Source organism: Engystomops pustulosus, chromosome 4 (assembly GCF_040894005.1).
Source record: "Engystomops pustulosus chromosome 4, aEngPut4.maternal, whole genome shotgun sequence".
Lineage (NCBI taxonomy): Eukaryota > Metazoa > Chordata > Amphibia > Anura > Leptodactylidae > Engystomops > Engystomops pustulosus.
The window spans coordinates 226,268,187-226,291,661 of NC_092414.1; the positions used below are offsets into that span (position 1 = coordinate 226,268,187).

General features: G+C 48.9%; 1 protein-coding gene across 7 annotated transcripts in view; it reads left to right on the forward strand.

Moving 5' to 3' along the window:
* LOC140128400 (thialysine N-epsilon-acetyltransferase-like) overlaps window positions 1-23,475 on the forward strand; it is a 71,393-nt gene that overhangs the window by 22,400 nt on the left and 25,518 nt on the right. For 2 of the 7 annotated variants that reach the window (XM_072150095.1, XM_072150091.1), the window contains exons 5-6: window positions 1,927-2,028; window positions 2,118-2,158. The exons of 4 other annotated variants lie outside the window; for them this stretch is intronic. In XM_072150095.1, coding sequence (XP_072006196.1) covers window positions 1,927-2,028; window positions 2,118-2,158 — 143 coding nt within the window. Of the gene's footprint in view, window positions 1-1,926; window positions 2,029-2,117; window positions 2,159-5,320; window positions 5,500-23,475 lie in introns of those variants that run through there. One more of the 7 variants, XM_072150094.1, reaches the window with a different exon arrangement.

The following is a 23,475-nucleotide window of genomic DNA, read 5'->3' on the forward strand; positions in this document are numbered from 1 at the left end:
ATATAGTGTATGGTGTGGGGGGGTCATGTACTTGGGGTGCAGTGTATGTAGTATATGGTGTGGGGGGGTCATGTACTTGGGGTGCAGTGTATGGTGGTGGGGTCATGTACTTGGGGTGCAGTGTATATAGTGTACGGTGGTGGGGTCATGTACTTGGGGTGCAGTGTATATAGTGTATGGTGGTGGGGTCATGTACTTGGGGTGCAGTGTATATAGTGTATGGTGGGGGGGGGTCATGTACTTGGGGTGCAGTGTATATAGTGTATGGTGGTGGGGTCATGTACTTGGGGTGCAGTGTATATAGTGTACGGTGGGGGGGGGGTCATGTACTTGGGGTGCAGTGTATATAGTGTATGGTGGGGGGGGGTCATGTACTTGGGGTGCAGTGTATATAGTGTATGGTGGGGGGGGGTCATGTACTTGGGGTGCAGTGTATATAGTGTATGGTGGTGGGGTCATGTACTTGGGGTGCAGTGTATATAGTGTATGGTGGGGGGGGGGTCATGTACTTGGGGTGCAGTGTATATAGTGTATGGTGGGGGGGGTCATGTACTTGGGGTGCAGTGTATATAGTGTATGGTGGGGGGGGGTCATGTACTTGGGGTGCAGTGTATATAGTGTATGGTGGTGGGGTCATGTACTTGGGGTGCAGTGTATATAGTGTATGGTGTGGGGGGGTCATGTACTTGGGGTGCAGTGTATGTAGTATATGGTGTGGGGGGGTCATGTACTTGGGGTGCAGTGTATGGTGGTGGGGTCATGTACTTGGGGTGCAGTGTATATAGTGTATGGTGGTGGGGTCATGTACTTGGGGTGCAGTGTATGTGGTGTATGGTGGTGGGGTCATGTACTTGGGGTGCAGTGTATATAGTGTATGGTGGTGGGGTCATGTACTTGGGGTGCAGTGTATATAGTGTATGGTGGTGGGGTCATGTACTTGGGGTGCAGTGTATATAGTGTATGGTGGTGGGGGGGGTCATGTACTTGGGGTGCAGTGTATATAGTGTATGGTGGTGGGGTCATGTACTTGGGGTGCAGTGTATATAGTGTATGGTGGTGGGGTCATGTACTTGGGGTGCAGTGTATATAGTGTATGGTGGTGGGGTCATGTACTTGGGGTGCAGTGTATATAGTGTATGGTGGTGGGGTCATGTACTTGGGGTGCAGTGTATATAGTGTATGGTGGTGGGGTCATGTACTTGGGGTGCAGTGTATATAGTGTATGGTGGTGGGGTCATGTACTTGGGGTGCAGTGTATATAGTGTATGGTGTGGGGGGGGGGTCATGTACTCGGGGTGCAGTGTATATAGTGTATGGTGGTGGGGTCATGTACTCGGGGTGCAGTGTATATAGTGTATGGTGTGCGGGGGGGTCATGTACTTGGGGTGCAGTGTATGTAGTGTATGGTGTGGGGGGGTCATGTACTTGGGGTGCAGTGTATGTGGTGTATGGTGGGGGGGGTCATGTACTTGGGGTGCAGTGTATATAGTGTATGGTGGTGGGGTCATGTACTTGGGGTGCAGTGTATATAGTGTATGGTGTGGGGGGGGTCATGTACTCGGGGTGCAGTGTATATAGTGTATGGTGGGGGGGGTCATGTACTTGGGGTGCAGTGTATATAGTGTACGGTGGGGGGGGTCATGTACTTGGGGTGCAGTGTATATAGTGTATGGTGGGGGGGGGGTCATGTACTTGGGGTGCAGTGTATATAGTGTATGGTGGTGGGGTCATGTACTTGGGGTGCAGTGTATATAGTGTATGGTGGGGGGGTCATGTACTTGGGGTGCAGTGTATATAGTGTATGGTGGGGGGGGTCATGTACTTGGGGTGCAGTGTATGTGGTCCCGTCATATTGGGGGTTCGGTTTATATCTGGGGACTGTGTAGTGTATTGCTTGACCCCCCCCCCCCCCCCGTCTTTCCCCAGGGGTCCCCTTTGCTGGTTACGCCTTGTTTGCGAACAGTTACAGCAGCTGGACGGGCCGCACCCTACACCTGGAGGACCTGTATGTCTCCCCCAGGTTCAGAGGTCAGTGACACCTACCTGGACTCTACCACTGGATTCTATAGGGGGGATTCCACTTTGTATTTGTGTTTTAAGATTAAAATCTCCCACAGGTCGTGGTTTGGGGAGACGGCTGATGGCGCGTGTGGCGCAGGTGAGAGGAGCCTCGTGTCTTATTATAGAGACATCTACAAGGGGGTTCACATACTTTACATCAAGCAAGTACAAAATACAAAGCTGCAGAGATCTGGAACGAGTGTAAGGACACAATCCATACGGAGGATAGATGGAGGAACGAGTGTAAGGGTGAAGACACACATGGCGTTTTTGGTCCGTTTTTGGTCCGTTTTTACTAAGTGCGTTTTCAGATCGTAAAAAACGCATGCGTTTTTGTCCGGTTTTCCGAATTTGCGCAATTAAAAATGGACAAAAACGGATGCGTTTTTAAAAAACAGATGCGTTTTTTTAACGCATGCGTTTTTTACGATCTGAAAACGCACTTAGTAAAAACGGCCAAAAACGCCATGTGTGTCTTCACCCTAAGGACACAATCCATACGGAGGATAGATGGAGGAACGAGTGTAAGGACACAATCCATACGGAGGATAGATGGAGGAACGAGTGTAAGGACACAATCCATACGGAGGATAGATGGAGGAACGAGTGTAAGGACACAATCCATACGGAGGATAGATGGAGGAACGAGTGTAAGGACACAATCCATACGGAGGATAGATGGAGGAACGAGTGTAAGGACACAATCCATACGGAGGATAGATGGAGGAACGAGTGTAAGGACACAATCCATACGGAGGATAGATGGAGGAACGAGTGCAAGGACACAATCCATACGGAGGATAGATGGAGGAACGAGTGCAAGGACACAATCTATACGGAGGATAGATGGAGGAACGAGTGTAAGGACACAATCCATACGGAGGATAGATGGAGGAACGAGTGCAAGGACACAATCCATACGGAGGATAGATGGAGGAACGAGTGCAAGGACACAATCCATACGGAGGATAGATGGAGGAACGAGTGTAAGGACACAATCCATACGGAGGATAGATGGAGGAACGAGTGTAAGGACACAATCCATGCAGGGGGGAGATGGAGACACGAGAATAACAATTAGCGTCCATCTCACCCACAAGCTCTTGGTGTCCCGGTGCAGGGAGATGTAATCCCAAGTCCTTGGGCTCCGGATACACAGGGAAGGATCTCCAGCACATGGATGGGAATCCGTATAAAATAGCAGCTTTATTTCATCCACATATAAATCCAAGCATCACGCTCATGGACACAGCAGTAAAGCGAGGCGTCTCATCCTATTGGACTTGGGGGTGGTTTGTATATTTTAGGTTTCTTATACCTCATGTGCAATCAGCAGCTCAATCACCGGCACCTGAACTCTGATAACTGTGTGTGAACCGGGCAATGCTCAGGGCTCCACCTTCAGGGCGCGTTCACACGTTGCGTTTTGGTTGCGTTTTCATTGCGTTTGAAACGCATATACAACAGCTGATGTGAGGTAATTTGCCTAATTACATTACCATTTACGTTTGTAAACGCAATGTTAACACATGAGTTAACAAAACGCATGTGCTAACACTTTGTTAACGCGTGCGTTAACATCGCGTTTACGATGCGTTTTGTAAACGGAAACGTTAACAGTGATGTAATTAGGCAAATCACCTCTCCTCAGCTGTTGTATATGCGTTTCAAACGCATTACAACAGCTGAGATGATGTTTTTTTCGCCTAATTACATTACTGTTAACGTTTGTGTTTACAAAACGCATGTGTTAACATAGCGTTAACAAATGTAAATAGTAATGTAATTAGGCAAATCACCTCTCCTCAGCTGTTGTAATGCGTTTTAAAACACAACCAAATGCAACGTGTGAACGTGCCCTCAGGGTGCGTTCACACGTTGCATTGTGTGTTGCTTTTTTGACGCTTTCCACTGGCTTTAGTCTTGATCATGCGCTAAGGTTACATTGGGGGACATTTACTATGGCGTTTCCGCCAGTTTTGTGGCGCTCTCACCACATGTTCTGCTCTCAGACCTATTTATTAGCTGTCGGGGACAGAAAAAAATGCCTTTTTCCGTCTGCTCCGACTCTTCTCCGAAAAGGGGCGTGGCTTTGGCAGAGTGGAAACTCAGACACAATTACTATGTGTCGCAGCCCTTTTTGGGCGGTGTAAACTGACGGAAAGTAGACCAAAAGAAAACTGGTCTAGCAGGGACTGTTGGACACATTTCTGGTGCTCGGGACAGATTTTGTCCCAGGGACAGAAAATAGTCTCGGCGCCAGAAATGTCTCTGCACAGCTCTACAATATTAAATCTGTGTCTTCTTACTGAGAGCAGGTCGGTAACAAAGCCAATGCAGACACCGACACTGTAAGTAAATGTCCCCCAATGTAACCTCAGCATGTGATCAAGGCTGAAGTCAGTGGAATGCGTCAAAAACGCAACACACAACGCATTGTGTGAATGCGCCCTCAGGGTGAAGACACACATGGCGTTTTTGGGCCGTTTTTGGGCCGTTTTTACTAAGTGCGTTTTCAGATCGTAAAAAACGCATGCGTTTTTGTCTGTTTTTCCGAAATTGCGCAATGAAAAACGGACAAAAACGCATGCGTTTTTAAAAAACGGATGCGTTTTTTTAACGCATGCGTTTTTAGCGATCTGAAAACGCACTTAGTAAAAACGGCCCAAAAACGCCATGTGTGTCTTCACCCTCAGGCTGGTGCCACACACACCACTTTGTCTGCGTTTGAAAACGCAAACGCAGACAAAGCCGCACCCACCGGGGCGGGCAGCGACCCGATCGCATCGGCGTTTCTATGGAAAGAGCCGCTGGTGTTTTGCGTTAATTTCATGCAGAACACCGGCGGCTCGTTCCCGATCGCAATGTGGGACAGCGCCTGGAGGGTGCGTTCACATGTTGAGTATTTGTTGCATTGTCATTGCGTTTGAAAAGCATTACAACAGCTGATGAGAGGTAGTGTGCCTAATTATATTACAGTTTACATTAACGTAATGTTAATGCATATGTTAACAAAATGCATGTGTTAACGTGTTGTTAACCCGTGTGTTAACATTGCGTTTACCATGCATTTTGTAAACAGAAATGTTGCAATGAAAACGCGACCAAAACGCAACGTGTGAACACGCCCTCAGCCCTGAGCATTCTCTGCCCGGTTCACACACAATTATCAGAGTTCAGGTGCCAGTGATTGAGCTGCTGATTGCACATGAGGTATAAGAAACCTAAAATATACAAACCACCCCCAAGTCGAAGAGGATGAGACGCCTCGCTTTACTGCTGTGTCCATGAGCGTGATGCTTGGATTTATATGTGGATGAAATAAAGCTGCTATTTTATACGGATTCCCATCCATGTGCCGGAGATCCTTCCCTGTGTATCCGGAGCCCAAGGACTTGGGGTTACATCTCCCTGCACCGGGACACCAAGAGCTTGTGGGTGAGACGGGTGCTAATTGTTATTCTCATGTCTCCATCAACCACCCCCCCCTCCATATAGATTGTGTCCTCATCTCGTGTCTCCATCCTCCCTCCATATAGCTTGTGTCCTCACCTCGTGTCTCCATCTACCCTCCATATAGATTGTGTCCTCACCTCGTGTCTCCATCTCCCCTCCATATAGATTGTGTCCTCACCTCGTGTCTCCATCTCCCCTCCATATAGATTGTGTCCTCACCTCGTGTCTCCATCTCCCCTCCATATAGATTGTGTCCTCCCCTCGTGTCTCCATCTCCCCTCCATATAGATTGTGTCCTCCCCTCGTGTCTCCATCTCCCCTCCATATAGATTGTGTCCTCCCCTCGTGTCTCCATCTCCCCTCCATATAGATTGTGTCCTCCCCTCGTGTCTCCATCTACCCTCCATATAGATTGTGTCCTTCCCTTGTGGAGGATGTACAGTGCAGGGATGAGGTAATGGTGGTGATGTAGTGAGGAGGATGTACAGTACAGGGATGAGGTAATGGTGGTGATGTAGTGAGGAGGATGTACAGTGCAGGGATGAGGTAATGGTGGTGATGTAGTGAGGGGGATGTACAGTACAGGGATGAGGTAATGGTGGTGATGTAGTGAGGAGGATGTACAGTACAGGGATGAGGTAATGATGGTGATGTAGTGAGGAGGATGTACAGTACAGGGATGAGGTAATGGTGGTGATGTAGTGAGGGGGATGTACAGTACAGGGATGAGGTAATGGTGGTGATGTAGTGAGGAGGATGTACAGTACAGGGATGAGGTAATGGTGGTGATGTAGTGAGGAGGATGTACAGTACAGGGATGAGGTAATGGTGGTGATGTAGTGAGGGGGATGTACAGTACAGGGATGAGGTAATGGTGGTGATGTAGTGAGGGGGATGTACAGTACAGGGATGAGGTAATGGTGGTGATGTAGTGAGGAGGATGTACAGTACAGGGATGAGGTAATGGTGGTGATGTAGTGAGGAGGATGTACAGTACAGGGATGAGGTAATGGTGGTGATGTAGTGAGGGGGATGTACAGTATAGGGATGAGGTAATGGTGGTGATGTAGTGAGGAGGATGTACAGTACAGGGATGAGGTAATGGTGGTGATGTAGTGAGGAGGATGTACAGTACAGGGATGAGGTAATGGTAGTGATGTAGTGAGGGGGATGTACAGTACAGGGATGAGGTAATGGTGATGATGTAGTGAGGGGGATGTACAGTACAGGGATGAGGTAATGGTGGTGATGTAGTGAGGAGGATGTACAGTACAGGGATGAGGTAATGGTGGTGATGTAGTGAGGAGGATGTACAGTACAGGGATGAGGTAATGGTGGTGATGTAGTGAGGGGGATGTACAGTACAGGGATGAGGTAATGGTGGTGATGTAGTGAGGATGATGTACAGTACAGGGATGAGGTAATGGTGGTGATGTAGTGAGGGGGATGTACAGTACAGGGATGAGGTAATGGTGGTGATGTAGTGAGGAGGATGTACAGTACAGGGATGAGGTAATGGTGGTGATGTAGTGAGGAGGATGTACAGTGCAGGGATGAGGTAATGGTGGTGATGTAGTGAGGGGGATGTACAGTACAGGGATGAGGTAATGGTGGTGATGTAGTGAGGAGGATGTACAGTACAGGGATGAGGTAATGGTGGTGATGTAGTGAGGAGGATGTACAGTACAGGGATGAGGTAATGGTGGTGATGTAGTGAGGAGGATGTACAGTACAGGGGTGAGGTAATGGTGGTGATGTACAGTACAGGGATGAGGTAATGGTGGTGATGTAGTGAGGAGGATGTACAGTGCAGGGATGAGGTAATGGTGGTGATGTAGTGAGGGGGATGTACAGTACAGGGATGAGGTAATGGTGGTGATGTACAGTACAGGGATGAGGTAATGGTGGTGATGTAGTGAGGAGGATGTACAGTACAGGGATGAGGTAATGGTGGTGATGTAGTGTGGAGGATGTACAGTACAGGGATGAGGTAATGGTGGTGATGTAGTGAGGAGGATGTACAGTACAGGGATGAGGTAATGGTGGTGATGTAGTGAGGGGGATGTACAGTACAGGGATGAGGTAATGGTGGTGATGTAGTGAGGGGGATGCACAGTACAGGGATGAGGTAATGGTGGTGATGTAGTGAGGGGGATGTACAGTACAGGGATGAGGTAATGGTGGTGTTGTAGTGAGGGGGATGTACAGAACAGGGATGAGGTAATGGTGGTGATGTAGTGAGGGGGATGTACAGTACAGGGATGAGGTAATGGTGGTGATGTAGTGAGGGGGATGTACAGTACAGGGATGAGGTAATGGTGGTGATGTAGTGAGGAGGATGTACAGAACAGGGATGAGGTAATGGTGGTGATGTAGTGAGGGGGATGTACAGTACAGGGATGAGGTAATGGTGGTGATGTAGTGAGGAGGATGTACAGTACAGGGATGAGGTAATGGTGGTGATGTAGTGAGGGGGATGTACAGTACAGGGATGAGGTAATGGTGGTGATGTAGTGAGGAGGATGTACAGTACAGGGATGAGGTAATGGTGGTGATGTAGTGAGGAGGATGTACAGTACAGGGATGAGGTAATGGTGGTGATGTACAGTACAGGGATGAGGTAATGGTGGTGATGTAGTGAGGGGGATGTACAGTACAGGGATGAGGTAATGGTGGTGATGTAGTGAGGGGGATGTACAGTACAGGGATGAGGTAATGGTGGTGATGTAGTGAGGAGGATGTACAGTACTGGGATGAGGTAATGGTGGTGATGTAGTGAGGAGGATGTACAGTACAGGGATGAGGTAATGGTGGTGATGTAGTGAGGGGGATGTACAGTACAGGGATGAGGTAATGGTGGTGATGTAGTGAGGGGGATGTACAGTACAGGGATGAGGTAATGGTGGTGATGTAGTGAGGGGGATGTACAGTACAGGGATGAGGTAATGGTGGTGATGTAGTGAGGAGGATGTACAGTACAGGGATGAGGTAATGGTGGTGATGTAGTGAGGAGGATGTACAGTACAGGGATGAGGTAATGGTGGTGATGTAGTGAGGAGGATGTACAGTACAGGGATGAGGTAATGGTGGTGATGTAGTGAGGGGGATGTACAGTACAGGGATGAGGTAATGGTGGTGATGTAGTGAGGGGGATGTACAGTACAGGGATGAGGTAATGGTGGTGATGTAGTGAGGAGGATGTACAGTGCAGGGATGAGGTAATGGTGGTGATGTAGTGAGGGGGATGTACAGTACAGGGATGAGGTAATGGTGGTGATGTAGTGAGGGGGATGTACAGTGCAGGGATGAGGTAATGGTGGTGATGTAGTGAGGGTGATGTACAGTACAGGGATGAGGTAATGATGGTGATGTAGTGAGGGGGATGTACAGTACAGGGATGAGGTAATGATGGTGATGTAGTGAGGAGGATGTACAGTACAGGGATGAGGTAATGATGGTGATGTAGTGAGGAGGATGTACAGTGCAGGGATGAGGTAATGGTGGTGATGTAGTGAGGAGGATGTACAGTACAGGGATGAGGTAATGGTGGTGATGTAGTGAGGGGGATGTACAGTACAGGGATGAGGTAATGGTGGTGATGTAGTGAGGGGGATGTACAGTACAGGGATGAGGTAATGGTGGTGATGTAGTGAGGGGGATGTACAGTACAGGGATGAGGTAATGGTGGTGATGTAGTGAGGAGGATGTACAGTACAGGGATGAGGTAATGGTGGTGATGTAGTGAGGAGGATGTACAGTACAGGGATGAGGTAATGGTGGTGATGTAGTGAGGGGGATGTACAGTACAGGGATGAGGTAATGGTGGTGATGTAGTGATTAGGATGTACAGTACAGGGATGAGGTAATGGTGGTGATGTAGTGAGGAGGATGTACAGTACAGGGATGAGGTAATGGTGGTGATGTAGTGATTAGGATGTACAGTACAGGGATGAGGTAATGGTGGTGATGTAGTGAGGAGGATGTACAGTACAGGGATGAGGTAATGGTGGTGATGTAGTGAGGGGGATGCACAGTACAGGGATGAGGTAATGGTGGTGATGTAGTGAGGGGGATGTACAGTACAGGGATGAGGTAATGGTGGTGTTGTAGTGAGGGGGATGTACAGTACAGGGATGAGGTAATGGTGGTGATGTAGTGAGGAGGATGTACAGTACAGGGATGAGGTAATGGTGGTGATGTAGTGAGGAGGATGTACAGTACAGGGATGAGGTAATGGTGGTGATGTACAGTACAGGGATGAGGTAATGGTGGTGATGTAGTGAGGGGGATGTACAGTACAGGGATGAGGTAATGGTGGTGATGTAGTGAGGGGGATGTACAGTACAGGGATGAGGTAATGGTGGTGATGTAGTGAGGGGGATGTACAGTGCAGGGATGAGGTAATGGTGGTGATGTAGTGAGGGGATGTACAGTACAGGGATGAGGTAATGGTGGTGATGTAGTGAGGGGATGTACAGTACAGGGATGAGGTAATGGTGGTGATGTAGTGAGGGGGATGTACAGTACAGGGATGAGGTAATGGTGGTGATGTAGTGAGGGGGATGTACAGTACAGGGATGAGGTAATGGTGGTGATGTAGTGAGGAGGATGTACAGTACAGGGATGAGGTAATGGTGGTGATGTAGTGAGGGGGATGTACAGTGCAGGGATGAGGTAATGGTGGTGATGTAGTGAGGGGGATGTACAGTACAGGGATGAGGTAATGGTGGTGATGTAGTGAGGGGGATGTACAGTGCAGGGATGAGGTAATGGTGGTAATGTAGTGAGGAGGATGTACAGTACAGGGATGAGGTAATGGTGGTGATGTAGTGAGGGGGATGTACAGTGCAGGGATGAGGTAATGGTGGTGATGTAGTGAGGGGGATGTACAGTGCAGGGATGAGGTAATGGTGGTGATGTAGTGAGGGGGATGTACAGTACAGGGATGAGGTAATGGTGGTGATGTAGTGAGGGGATGTACAGTACAGGGATGAGGTAATGGTGGTGATGTAGTGAGGGGATGTACAGTACAGGGATGAGGTAATGGTGGTGATGTAGTGAGGAGGATGTACAGTACAGGGATGAGGTAATGGTGGTGATGTAGTGAGGAGGATGTACAGTACAGGGGTGAGGTAATGGTGGTGATGTAGTGAGGGGGATGTACAGTACAGGGATGAGGTAATGGTGGTGATGTAGTGAGGGGGATGTACAGTACAGGGATGAGGTAATGGTGGTGATGTAGTGAGGGGGATGTACAGTGCAGGGATGAGGTAATGGTGGTGATGTAGTGAGGAGGATGTACAGTACAGGGATGAGGTAATGGTGGTGATGTAGTGAGGAGGATGTACAGTACAGGGATGAGGTAATGATGGTGATGTAGTGAGGGGGATGTACAGTACAGGGATGAGGTAATGGTGGTGATGTAGTGAGGGGGATGTACAGTACAGGGATGAGGTAATGGTGGTGATGTAGTGAGGAGGATGTACAGTACAGGGATGAGGTAATGGTGGTGATGTAGAGAGGAGGATGTACAGTACAGGGATGAGGTAATGGTGGTGATGTAGTGAGGAGGATGTACAGTACAGGGATGAGGTAATGGTGGTGATGTAGTGAGGAGGATGTACAGTACAGGGATGAGGTAATGGTGGTGATGTAGAGAGGAGGATGTACAGTACAGGGATGAGGTAATGGTGGTGATGTAGTGAGGGGGATGTACAGTACAGGGATGAGGTAATGGTGATGATGTAGAGAGGAGGATGTACAGTGCAGGGATGAGGTAATGGTGGTGATGTAGTGAGGAGGATGTACAGTACAGGGATGAGGTAATGGTGGTGATGTAGTGAGGAGGATGTACAGTACAGGGATGAGGTAATGGTGGTGATGTAGAGAGGAGGATGTACAGTACAGGGATGAGGTAATGGTGGTGATGTAGTGAGGAGGATGTACAGTACAGGGATGAGGTAATGGTGGTGATGTAGTGAGGAGGATGTACAGTACAGGGATGAGGTAATGGTGGTGATGTAGTGAGGAGGATGTACAGTACAGGGATGAGGTAATGGTGGTGATGTAGTGAGGAGGATGTACAGTACAGGGATGAGGTAATGGTGGTGATGTAGTGAGGAGGATGTACAGTACAGGGATGAGGTAATGGTGGTGTAGTGAGGAGGATGTACAGTACAGGGATGAGGTAATGGTGGTGATGTAGTGAGGAGGATGTACAGTGCAGGGATGAGGTAATGGTGGTGATGTAGTGAGGGGGATGTACAGTTCAGGGATGAGGTAATGGTGGTGATGTAGAGAGGAGGATGTACAGTACAGGGATGAGGTAATGGTGGTGATGTAGTGAGGGGGATGTACAGTACAGGGATGAGGTAATGGTGGTGATGTAGTGAGGAGGATGTACAGTACAGGGATGAGGTAATGGTGGTGATGTAGTGAGGAGGATGTACAGTACAGGGATGAGGTAATGGTGGTGATGTAGTGAGGAGGATGTACAGTACAGGGATGAGGTAATGGTGGTGATGTAGTGAGGGGGATGTACAGTGCAGGGATGAGGTAATGGTGGTGATGTAGTGAGGAGGATGTACAGTACAGGGATGAGGTAATGGTGGTGATGTAGTGAGGGGGATGTACAGTACAGGGATGAGGTAATGGTGGTGATGTAGTGAGGGGGATGTACAGTGCAGGGATGAGGTAATGGTGGTGATGTAGTGAGGGGGATGTACAGTACAGGGATGAGGTAATGGTGGTGATGTAGTGAGGAGGATGTACAGTACAGGGATGAGGTAATGGTGGTGATGTAGTGAGGAGGATGTACAGTACAGGGATGAGGTAATGGTGGTGATGTAGTGAGGGGGATGTACAGTACAGGGATGAGGTAATGGTGGTGATGTAGTGAGGGGGATGTACAGTACAGGGATGAGGTAATGGTGGTGATGTAGTGAGGGGGATGTACAGTGCAGGGATGAGGTAATGGTGGTGATGTAGTGAGGAGGATGTACAGTACAGGGATGAGGTGATGTAGTGAGGGGGATGTACAGTACAGGGATGAGGTAATGGTGGTGATGTAGTGAGGATGTACAGTACAGGGATGAGGTAATGGTGGTGATGTAGTGAGGGGGGATGTACAGTACAGGGATGAGGTAATGGTGTTGATGTACAGTACAGGGATAAGGTAATGGTGGTGATGTAGTGAGGAGAATGTACAGTACAGGGATGAGGTAATGGTGGTGATGTAGTGAGGGGGATGTACAGTACAGGGGTGAGGTAATGGTGGTGATGTAGTGAGGAGGATGTACAGTACAGGGATGAGGTAATGGTGGTGATGTAGTGAGGGGGGATGTACAGTACAGGGATGAGGTAATGGTGGTGATGTACAGTACAGGGATAAGGTAATGGCGGTGATGTACAGTACAGGGATGAGGTAATGGTGGTGATGTACAGTACAGGGATGAGGTAATGGTGGTGATGTAGTGAGGGTGATGTACAGTACAGGGATGAGGTAATGGTGGTGATGTAGTGAGGGGGATGTACAGTACAGGGATGAGGTAATGGTGGTGATGTAGTGAGGGGGATGTACAGTACAGGGATGAGGTAATGGTGGTGATGTAGTGAGGAGGATGTACAGTACAGGGATGAGGTAATGGTGGTGATGTAGTGAGGGGGATGTACAGTACAGGGATGAGGTAATGGTGGTGATGTACAGTACAGGGATGAGGTAATGGTGGTGATGTACAGTACAGGGATGAGGTAATGGTGGTGATGTACAGTACAGGGATGAGGTAATGGTGGTGATGTAGTGAGGAGGATGTACAGTGCAGGGATGAGGTAATGGTGGTGATGTAGTGAGGAGGATGTACAGTACAGGGATGAGGTAATGGTGGTGATGTAGTGAGGAGGATGTACAGTGCAGGGATTAGGTAATGGTGGTGATGTAGTGAGGAGGATGTACAGTACAGGGATGAGGTAATGGTGGTGATGTAGTGAGGGGGATGTACAGTACAGGGATGAGGTAATGGTGGTGATGTAGTGAGGGGGATGTACAGTACAGGGATGAGGTAATGGTGGTGATGTAGTGAGGGGGATGTACAGTACAGGGATGAGGTAATGGTGGTGATGTAGTGAGGAGGATGTACAGTACAGGGATGAGGTAATGGTGGTGATGCAGTGAGGAGGATGTACAGTACAGGGATGAGGTAATGGTGGTGATGTAGTGAGGGGGATGTACAGTACAGGGATGAGGTAATGGTGGTGATGTAGTGAGGGGGATGTACAGTACAGGGATGAGGTAATGGTGGTGATGTACAGTACAGGGATGAGGTAATGGTGGTGATGTAGTGAGGAGGATGTACAGTACAGGGATGAGGTAATGGTGGTGATGTAGTGAGGAGGATGTACAGTACAGGGATGAGGTAATGGTGGTGATGTAGTGAGGAGGATGTACAGTACAGGGATGAGGTAATGATGGTGATGCAGTGAGGAGGATGTACAGTACAGGGATGAGGTAATGGTGGTGATGTAGTGAGGAGGATGTACAGTACAGGGATGAGGTAATGGTGGTGATGCAGTGAGGAGGATGTACAGTACAGGGATGAGGTAATGGTGGTGATGTAGTGAGGGGGATGTACAGTACAGGGATGAGGTAATGGTGGTGATGTAGTGAGGGGGATGTACAGTACAGGGATGAGGTAATGGTGGTGATGTAGTGAGGAGGATGTACAGTGCAGGGATGAGGTAATGGTGGTGATGTAGTGAGGGGGATGTACAGTGCAGGGATGAGGTAATGGTGGTGATGTAGTGAGGAGGATGTACAGTACAGGGATGAGGTAATGGTGGTGATGTAGTGAGGGGGATGTACAGTACAGGGATGAGGTAATGGTGGTGATGTAGAGAGGAGGATGTACAGTACAGGGATGAGGTAATGGTGGTGATGTAGTGAGGAGGATGTACAGTACAGGGATGAGGTAATGGTGGTGATGTAGAGAGGAGGATGTACAGTACAGGGATGAGGTAATGGTGGTGATGTAGTGAGGAGGATGTACAGTACAGGGATGAGGTAATGGTGGTGATGTAGTGAGGAGGATGTACAGTACAGGGATGAGGTAATGGTGGTGATGTAGTGAGGAGGATGTACAGTACAGGGATGAGGTAATGGTGGTGATGTAGTGAGGAGGATGTACAGTACAGGGATGAGGTAATGGTGGTGATGTAGTGAGGAGGATGTACAGTACAGGGATGAGGTAATGGTGGTGATGTAGTGAGGAGGATGTACAGTACAGGGATGAGGTAATGGTGGTGATGTAGTGAGGAGGATGTACAGTACAGGGATGAGGTAATGGTGGTGATGTAGTGAGGGGGATGTACAGTTCAGGGATGAGGTAATGGTGGTGATGTAGTGAGGAGGATGTACAGTGCAGGGATGAGGTAATGGTGGTGATGTAGTGAGGGGGATGTACAGTACATGGATGAGGTAATGGTGGTGATGTAGTGAGGAGGATGTACAGTACAGGGATGAGGTAATGGTGGTGATGTAGTGAGGAGGATGTACAGTACAGGGATGAGGTAATGGTGGTGATGTAGTGAGGGGGATGTACAGTACAGGGATGAGGTAATGGTGGTGATGTAGTGAGGGGGATGTACAGTACAGGGATGAGGTAATGGTGGTGATGTAGTGAGGGGGATGTACAGTGCAGGGATGAGGTAATGGTGGTGATGTAGTGAGGAGGATGTACAGTACAGGGATGAGGTGATGTAGTGAGGGGGATGTACAGTACAGGGATGAGGTAATGGTGGTGATGTAGTGAGGATGTACAGTACAGGGATGAGGTAATGGTGGTGATGTAGTGAGGGGGGATGTACAGTACAGGGATGAGGTAATGGTGGTGATGTACAGTACAGGGATAAGGTAATGGTGGTGATGTAGTGAGGAGAATGTACAGTACAGGGATGAGGTAATGGTGGTGATGTAGTGAGGGGGATGTACAGTACAGGGGTGAGGTAATGGTGGTGATGTAGTGAGGAGGATGTACAGTACAGGGATGAGGTAATGGTGGTGATGTAGTGAGGGGGGATGTACAGTACAGGGATGAGGTAATGGTGGTGATGTACAGTACAGGGATAAGGTAATGGCGGTGATGTACAGTACAGGGATGAGGTAATGGTGGTGATGTACAGTACAGGGATGAGGTAATGGTGGTGATGTAGTGAGGGTGATGTACAGTACAGGGATGAGGTAATGGTGGTGATGTAGTGAGGGGGATGTACAGTACAGGGATGAGGTAATGGTGGTGATGTAGTGAGGGGGATGTACAGTACAGGGATGAGGTAATGGTGATGATGTAGTGTGGAGGATGTACAGTACAGGGATGAGGTAATGGTGGTGATGTAGTGAGGGGGATGTACAGTACAGGGATGAGGTAATGGTGGTGATGTAGTGAGGAGGATGTACAGTACAGGGATGAGGTAATGGTGGTGATGTAGTGAGGAGGATGTACAGTACAGGGATGAGGTAATGGTGGTGATGTAGTGAGGGGGATGTACAGTGCAGGGATGAGGTAATGGTGGTGATGTAGTGAGGGGGATGTACAGTGCAGGGATGAGGTAATGGTGGTGATGTAGTGAGGGGGATGTACAGTACAGGGATGAGGTAATGGTGGTGATGTAGTGAGGGGGATGTACAGTACAGGGATGAGGTAATGGTGGTGATGTAGTGAGGGGGATGTACAGTACAGGGATGAGGTAATGGTGGTGATGTAGTGAGGGGGATGTACAGTGCAGGGATGAGGTAATGGTGGTGATGTAGTGAGGGGGATGTACAGTACAGGGATGAGGTAATGGTGGTGATGTAGTGAGGAGGATGTACAGTACAGGGATGAGGTAATGGTGGTGATGTAGTGAGGGGGATGTACAGTACAGGGATGAGGTAATGGTGGTGATGTAGTGAGGGGATGTACAGTACAGGGATGAGGTAATGGTGGTGATGTAGTGAGGGGGATGTACAGTACAGGGATGAGGTAATGGTGGTGATGTAGTGAGGGGGATGTACAGTACAGGGATGAGGTAATGGTGGTGATGTAGTGAGGGGGATGTACAGTACAGGGATGAGGTAATGGTGGTGATGTAGTGAGGGGGATGTACAGTACAGGGATGAGGTAATGGTGGTGATGTAGTGAGGGGGATGTACAGTACAGGGATGAGGTAATGGTGGTGATGTAGTGAGGGGGATGTACAGTACAGGGATGAGGTAATGGTGGTGATGTAGTGAGGGGGATGTACAGTACAGGGATGAGGTAATGGTGGTGATGTAGTGAGGGGGATGTACAGTACAGGGATGAGGTAATGGTGGTGATGTAGTGAGGGGGATGTACAGTACAGGGATGAGGTAATGGTGGTGATGTAGTGAGGGGGATGTACAGTACAGGGATGAGGTAATGGTGGTGATGTAGTGAGGGGGATGTACAGTACAGGGATGAGGTAATGGTGGTGATGTAGTGAGGGGGATGTACAGTACAGGGATGAGGTAATGGTGGTGATGTAGTGAGGGGGATGTACAGTACAGGGATGAGGTAATGGTGGTGATGTAGTGAGGGGGATGTACAGTACAGGGATGAGGTAATGGTGGTGATGTAGTGAGGGGGATGTACAGTACAGGGATGAGGTAATGGTGGTGATGTAGTGAGGGGGATGTACAGTACAGGGATGAGGTAATGGTGGTGATGTAGTGAGGGGGATGTACAGTACAGGGATGAGGTAATGGTGGTGATGTAGTGAGGGGGATGTACAGTACAGGGATGAGGTAATGGTGGTGATGTAGTGAGGGGGATGTACAGTACCGGGAATGAGGTAATGGTGGTGATGTAGTGAGGGGGATGTACAGTACAGGGATGAGGTAATGGTGGTGATGTAGTGAGGGGGATGTACAGTACAGGGATGAGGTAATGGTGGTGATGTAGTGAGGGGGATGTACAGTACAGGGATGAGGTAATGGTGGTGATGTAGTGAGGGGGATGTACAGTACAGGGATGAGGTAATGGTGGTGATGTAGTGAGGGGGATGTACAGTACAGGGATGAGGTAATGGTGGTGATGTAGTGAGGGGGATGTACAGTACAGGGATGAGGTAATGGTGGTGATGTAGTGAGGGGGATGTACAGTTCAGGGATGAGGTAATGGTGGTGATGTAGTGAGGGGGATGTACAGTACAGGGATGAGGTAATGGTGGTGATGTAGTGAGGGGGATGTACAGTACAGGATGAGGTAATGGTGGTGATGTAGTGAGGGGGATGTACAGTACAGGGATGAGGTAATGGTGGTGATGTAGTGAGGGGGATGTACAGTACAGGGATGAGGTAATGGTGGTGATGTAGTGAGGGGGATGTACAGTACAGGGATGAGGTAATGGTGGTGATGTAGTGAGGGGGATGTACAGTGCAGGGATGCGGTAATGGTGGTGATGTAGTGAGGAGGATGTACAGTACAGGGATGAGGTAATGATGGTGATGTACAGTACAGGGATGAGGTAATGGTGGTGATGTACAGTACAGGGATGAGGTAATGGTGGTGATGTAGTGAGGGGGATGTACAGTGCAGGGATGAGGTAATGGTGGTGATGTAGTGAGGGGGATGTACAGTGCAGGATGAGGTAATGGTGGTGATGTAGTGAGGGGGATGTACAGTACAGGGATGAGGTAATGGTGGTGATGTAGTGAGGGGGATGTACAGTACAGGGATGAGGTAATGGTGGTGATGTAGTGAGGGGGATGTACAGTACAGGGATGAGGTAATGGTGATGATGTAGTGAGGGGGATGTACAGTACAGGGATGAGGTAATGGTGGTGATGTAGTGAGGGGGATGTACAGTACAGGGATGAGGTAATGGTGGTGATGTAGAGAGGAGGGTGTACAGTACAGGGATGAGGTAATGGTGGTGATGTAGTGAGGGGGATGTACAGTACAGGGATGAGGTAATGGGGTGATGTAGTGAGGAGGATGTACAGTACAGGGATGAGGTAATGGTGGTGATGTAGTGAGGATGTACAGTACAGGGATGAGGTAATGGTGGTGATGTAGTGAGGGGGATGTACAGTGCAGGGATGGGGTAATGGTGGTGATGTAGTGAGGGGGATGTACAGTGCAGGGATGAGGTAATGGTGGTGATGTAGTGAGGAGGATGTACAGTACAGGGATGAGGTAATGGTGGTGATGTAGTGAGGGGGATGTACAGTACAGGGATGAGGTAATGGTGGTGATGTAGTGAGGAGGATGTACAGTACAGGGATGAGGTAATGGTGGTGATGTAGTAAGGGGATGTACAGTACAGGGATGAGGTAATGGTGGTGATGTAGTGAGGAGGATGTACAGTACAGGGATGAGGTAATGGTGGTGATGTAGTGAGGAGGATGTACAGTACAGGGATGAGGTAATGGTGGTGATGTAGTGAGGGGGATGACAGTACAGGGATGAGGTAATGGTGGTGATGTAGTGAGGGGGATGTACAGTACAAGGATGAGGTAATGGTGGTGAGGTAGTGAGGAGGATGTACAGTACAGGGTTGAGGTAATGGTGGTGATGTAGTGAGGAGGATGTACAGTACAGGGATGAGGTAATGGTGGTGATGTAGTGAGGGGGATGTACAGTACAGGGATGAGGTAATGGTGGTGATGTAGTGAGGGGGATGTACAGTACAGGGATGAGGTAATGGTGGTGATGTAGTGAGGGGGATGTACAGTACAGGGATGAGGTAATGGTGGTGATGTAGTGAGGGGGATGTACAGTGCAGGGATGAGGTAATGGTGGTGATGTAGTGAGGAGGATGTACAGTACAGGGATGAGGTGATGTAGTGAGGAGGATGTACAGTGCAGGAATGAGGTAATGGTGATGTACAGTACAGGGATGAGGTAATGGTGGTGATGTAGTGAGGGGATGTACAGTACAGTGATGAGGTAATGGTGGTGTTGTAGTGAGGAGGATGTACAGTACAGGGATGAGGTAATGGTGGTGATGTAGTGAGGGGGATGTACAGTGCAGGGATGGGGTAATGGTGGTGATGTAGTGAGGAGGATGTACAGTACAGGGATGAGGTAATGGTGGTGATGTAGTGAGGAGGATGTACAGTACAGGGATGAGGTAATGGTGGTGATGTAGTGAGGAGGATGTACAGTACAGGGATGAGGTAATGGTGGTGATGTAGTGAGGAGGATGTACAGTACAGGGATGAGGTAATGGTGGTGATGTAGTGAGGGGGATGTACAGTACAGGGATGAGGTAATGGTGGTGATGTAGTGAGGGGGATGTACAGTACAGGGATGAGGTAATGGTGGTGATGTAGTGAGGGGGATGTACAGTACAGGGATGAGGTAATGGTGGTGATGTAGTGAGGAGGATGTACAGTGCAGGGAAGAGGTAATGGTGGTGATGTAGTGAGGAGGATGTACAGTACAGGGATGAGGTAATGGTGGTGATGTAGTGAGGGGGATGTACAGTACAGGGATGAGGTAATGGTGGTGTTGTAGTGAGGGGGATGTACAGTACAGGGATGAGGTAATGGTGGTGATGTAGTGAGGAGGATGTACAGTACAGGGGTGAGGTACTGGTGATGATGTAGTGTGGAGGATGTACAGTGCAGGGATGGGGTAATGGTGGTGATGTAGTGAGGGGGATGTACAGTACAGGGATGAGGTAATGGTGGTGATGTAGTGAGGGGGATGTACAGTGCAGGGATGAGGTAATGGTGGTGATGTAGTGAGGGGGATGTACAGTGCAGGGATGAGGTAATGGTGGTGATGTACAGTACAGGGATGAGGTAATGGTAATGATGTAGTGAGGAAGATGTACAGTACAGGGATGAGGTAATGGTGGTGATGTAGTGAGGGGGATGTACAGTACAGGGATGAGGTAATGGTGGTGATGTACAGTACAGGGATGAGGTAATGGTGGTGATGTACAGTACAGGGATGAGGTAATGGTGGTGATGTACAGTACAGGGATGAGCTAATGGTGGTGATGTAGTGAGGAGGATGTACAGTGCAGGGATGAGGTAATGGTGGTGATGTAGTGAGGAGGATGTACAGTACAGGGATGAGGTAATGGTGGTGATGTAGTGAGGGGGATGTACAGTACAGGGATGAGGTAATGGTGGTGATGTAGTGAGGGGGATGTACAGTACAGGGATGAGGTAATGGTGGTGATGTAGTGAGGAGGATGTACAGTACAGGGATGAGGTAATGGTGGTGATGTAGTGAGGAGGATGTACAGTACAGGGATGAGGTAATGGTGGTGATGTAGTGAGGGGATGTACAGTACAGGGATGAGGTAATGGTGGTGATGTAGTGAGGGGGATGTACAGTACAGGGATGAGGTAATGGTGGTGATGTAGTGAGGAGGATGTACAGTACAGGGATGAGGTAATGGTGGTGATGTAGTGAGGAGGATGTACAGTACAGGGATGAGGTAATGGTGGTGATGTAGTGAGGAGGATGTACAGTACAGGGATGAGGTAATGGTGGTGATGTAGTGAGGGGGATGTACAGTACAGGGATGAGGTAATGGTGGTGATGTAGTGAGGAGGATGTACAGTGCAGGGATGAGGTAATGGTGGTGATGTAGTGAGGGGGATGTACAGTACATGGATGAGGTAATGGTGGTGATGTAGTGAGGAGGATGTACAGTACAGGGATGAGGTAATGGTGGTGATGTAGTGAGGAGGATGTACAGTACAGGGATGAGGTAATGGTGGTGATGTAGGTGAGGGGGATGTACAGTGCAGGGATGAGGTAATGGTGGTGATGTACAGTACAGGGATGAGGTAATGGTGGTGATGTAGTGAGGAGGATGTACAGTACAGGGATGAGGTAATGGTGGTGATGTACAGTACAGGGATGAGGTAATGGTGGTGATGTAGTGAGGAGGATGTACAGTACAGGGATGAGGTAATGGTGGTGATGTAGTGAGGAGGATGTACAGTACAGGGATGAGGTAATGGTGGTGATGTAGTGAGGGGGATGTACAGTACAGGGATGAGGTAATGGTGGTGATGTAGTGAGGGGGATGTACAGTACAGGGATGAGGTAATGGTGGTGATGTAGTGAGGGGGATGTACAGTACAGGGATGAGGTAATGGTGGTGATGTAGTGAGGGGGATGTACAGTACAGGGATGAGGTAATGGTGGTGATGTAGTGAGGAGGATGTACAGTACAGGGATGAGGTAATGGTGGTGATGTAGTGAGGAGGATGTACAGTACAGGGATGAGGTAATGGTGGTGATGTAGTGAGGAGGATGTACAGTGCAGGAATGGTGGTGGGATGAGGTAATGGTGGTGATGTAGTGAGGAGGATGTACAGTGCAGGAATGAGGTAATGGTGGTGTGATGAGGGTACAGTACAGGGATGAGGTAATGGTGGTGATGTAGTGAGGAGGATGTACAGTACAGGGATGAGGTAATGGTGGTGATGTAGTGAGGGGGATGTACAGTACAGGGATGAGGTAATGGTGGTGATGTAGTGAGGAGGATGTACAGTACAGGGATGAGGTAATGGTGGTGATGTAGTGAGGGGGATGTACAGTACAGGGATGAGGTAATGGTGGTGATGTAGTGAGGAGGATGTACAGTACAGGGATGAGGTAATGGTGGTGATGTAGTGAGGAGGATGTACAGTACAGGGATGAGGTAATGGTGGTGATGTAGTGAGGAGGATGTACAGTACAGGGATGAGGTAATGGTGGTGATGTAGTGAGGGGGATGTACAGTACAGGGATGAGGTAATGGTGGTGATGTAGTGAGGAGGATGTACAGTACAGGGATGAGGTAATGGTGGTGATGTAGTGAGGGGATGTACAGTACAGGGATGAGGTAATGGTGGTGATGTAGTGAGGAGGATGTACAGTACAGGGATGAGGTAATGGTGGTGATGTAGTGAGGAGGATGTACAGTACAGGGATGAGGTAATGGTGGTGATGTAGTGAGGAGGATGTACAGTACAGGGATGAGGTAATGGTGGTGATGTAGTGAGGAGGGATGTACAGTGCAGGGATGTGGTAATGGTGGTGATGTAGTGAGGAGGATGTACAGTGCAGGGATGAGGTAATGGTGGTGATGTAGTGAGGAGGATGTACAGTACAGGGATGAGGTAATGGTGGTGATGTAGTGTGGGGGATGTACAGTACAGGGATGAGGTAATGGTGGTGATGTAGTGAGGAGGATGTACAGTTCAGGGATGAGGTAATGGTGGTGATGTAGTGAGGGGGATGTACAGTACAGGGATGAGGTAATGGTGGTGATGTACGTGAATAGGGGGGATGTACAGTACAGGGATGAGGTAATGGTGGTGATGTAGTGAGGAGGATGTACAGTACAGGGATGAGGTAATGGTGGTGATGTAGTGAGGGGGATGTACAGTACAGGGATGAGGTAATGGTGGTGATGTAGTGAGGAGGATGTACAGTACAGGGATGAGGTAATGGTGGGTAGTGAAGGGGATGTACAGTACAGGGATGAGGTAATGGTGGTGATGTATCACACGTGAGGAGGATGTACAGTACAGGGATGAGGTAATGGTGGTGATGTAGTGAGGAGGATGTACAGTACAGGGATGAGGTAATGGTGGTGATGTAGTGAGGGGATGTACAGTACAGGGATGAGGTAATGGTGGTGATGTACAGTACAGGGATGAGGTAATGGTGGTGATGTACAGTACAGGGATGAGGTAATGGTGGTGATGTACAGTGCAGGAATGAGGTAATGGTGGTGATGTACAGTACAGGGATGAGGTAATGGTGGTGATGTAGTGAGGGGATGTACAGTACAGGGATGAGGTAATGGTGGTGATGTAGTGAGGGGGATGTACAGTACAGGGATGAGGTAATGGTGGTGATGTAGTGAGGGGATGTACAGTGCAGGGATGAGGTATGGTGGTGATGTAGTGAGGGGGATGTACAGTACAGGGATGAGGTAATGGTGGTG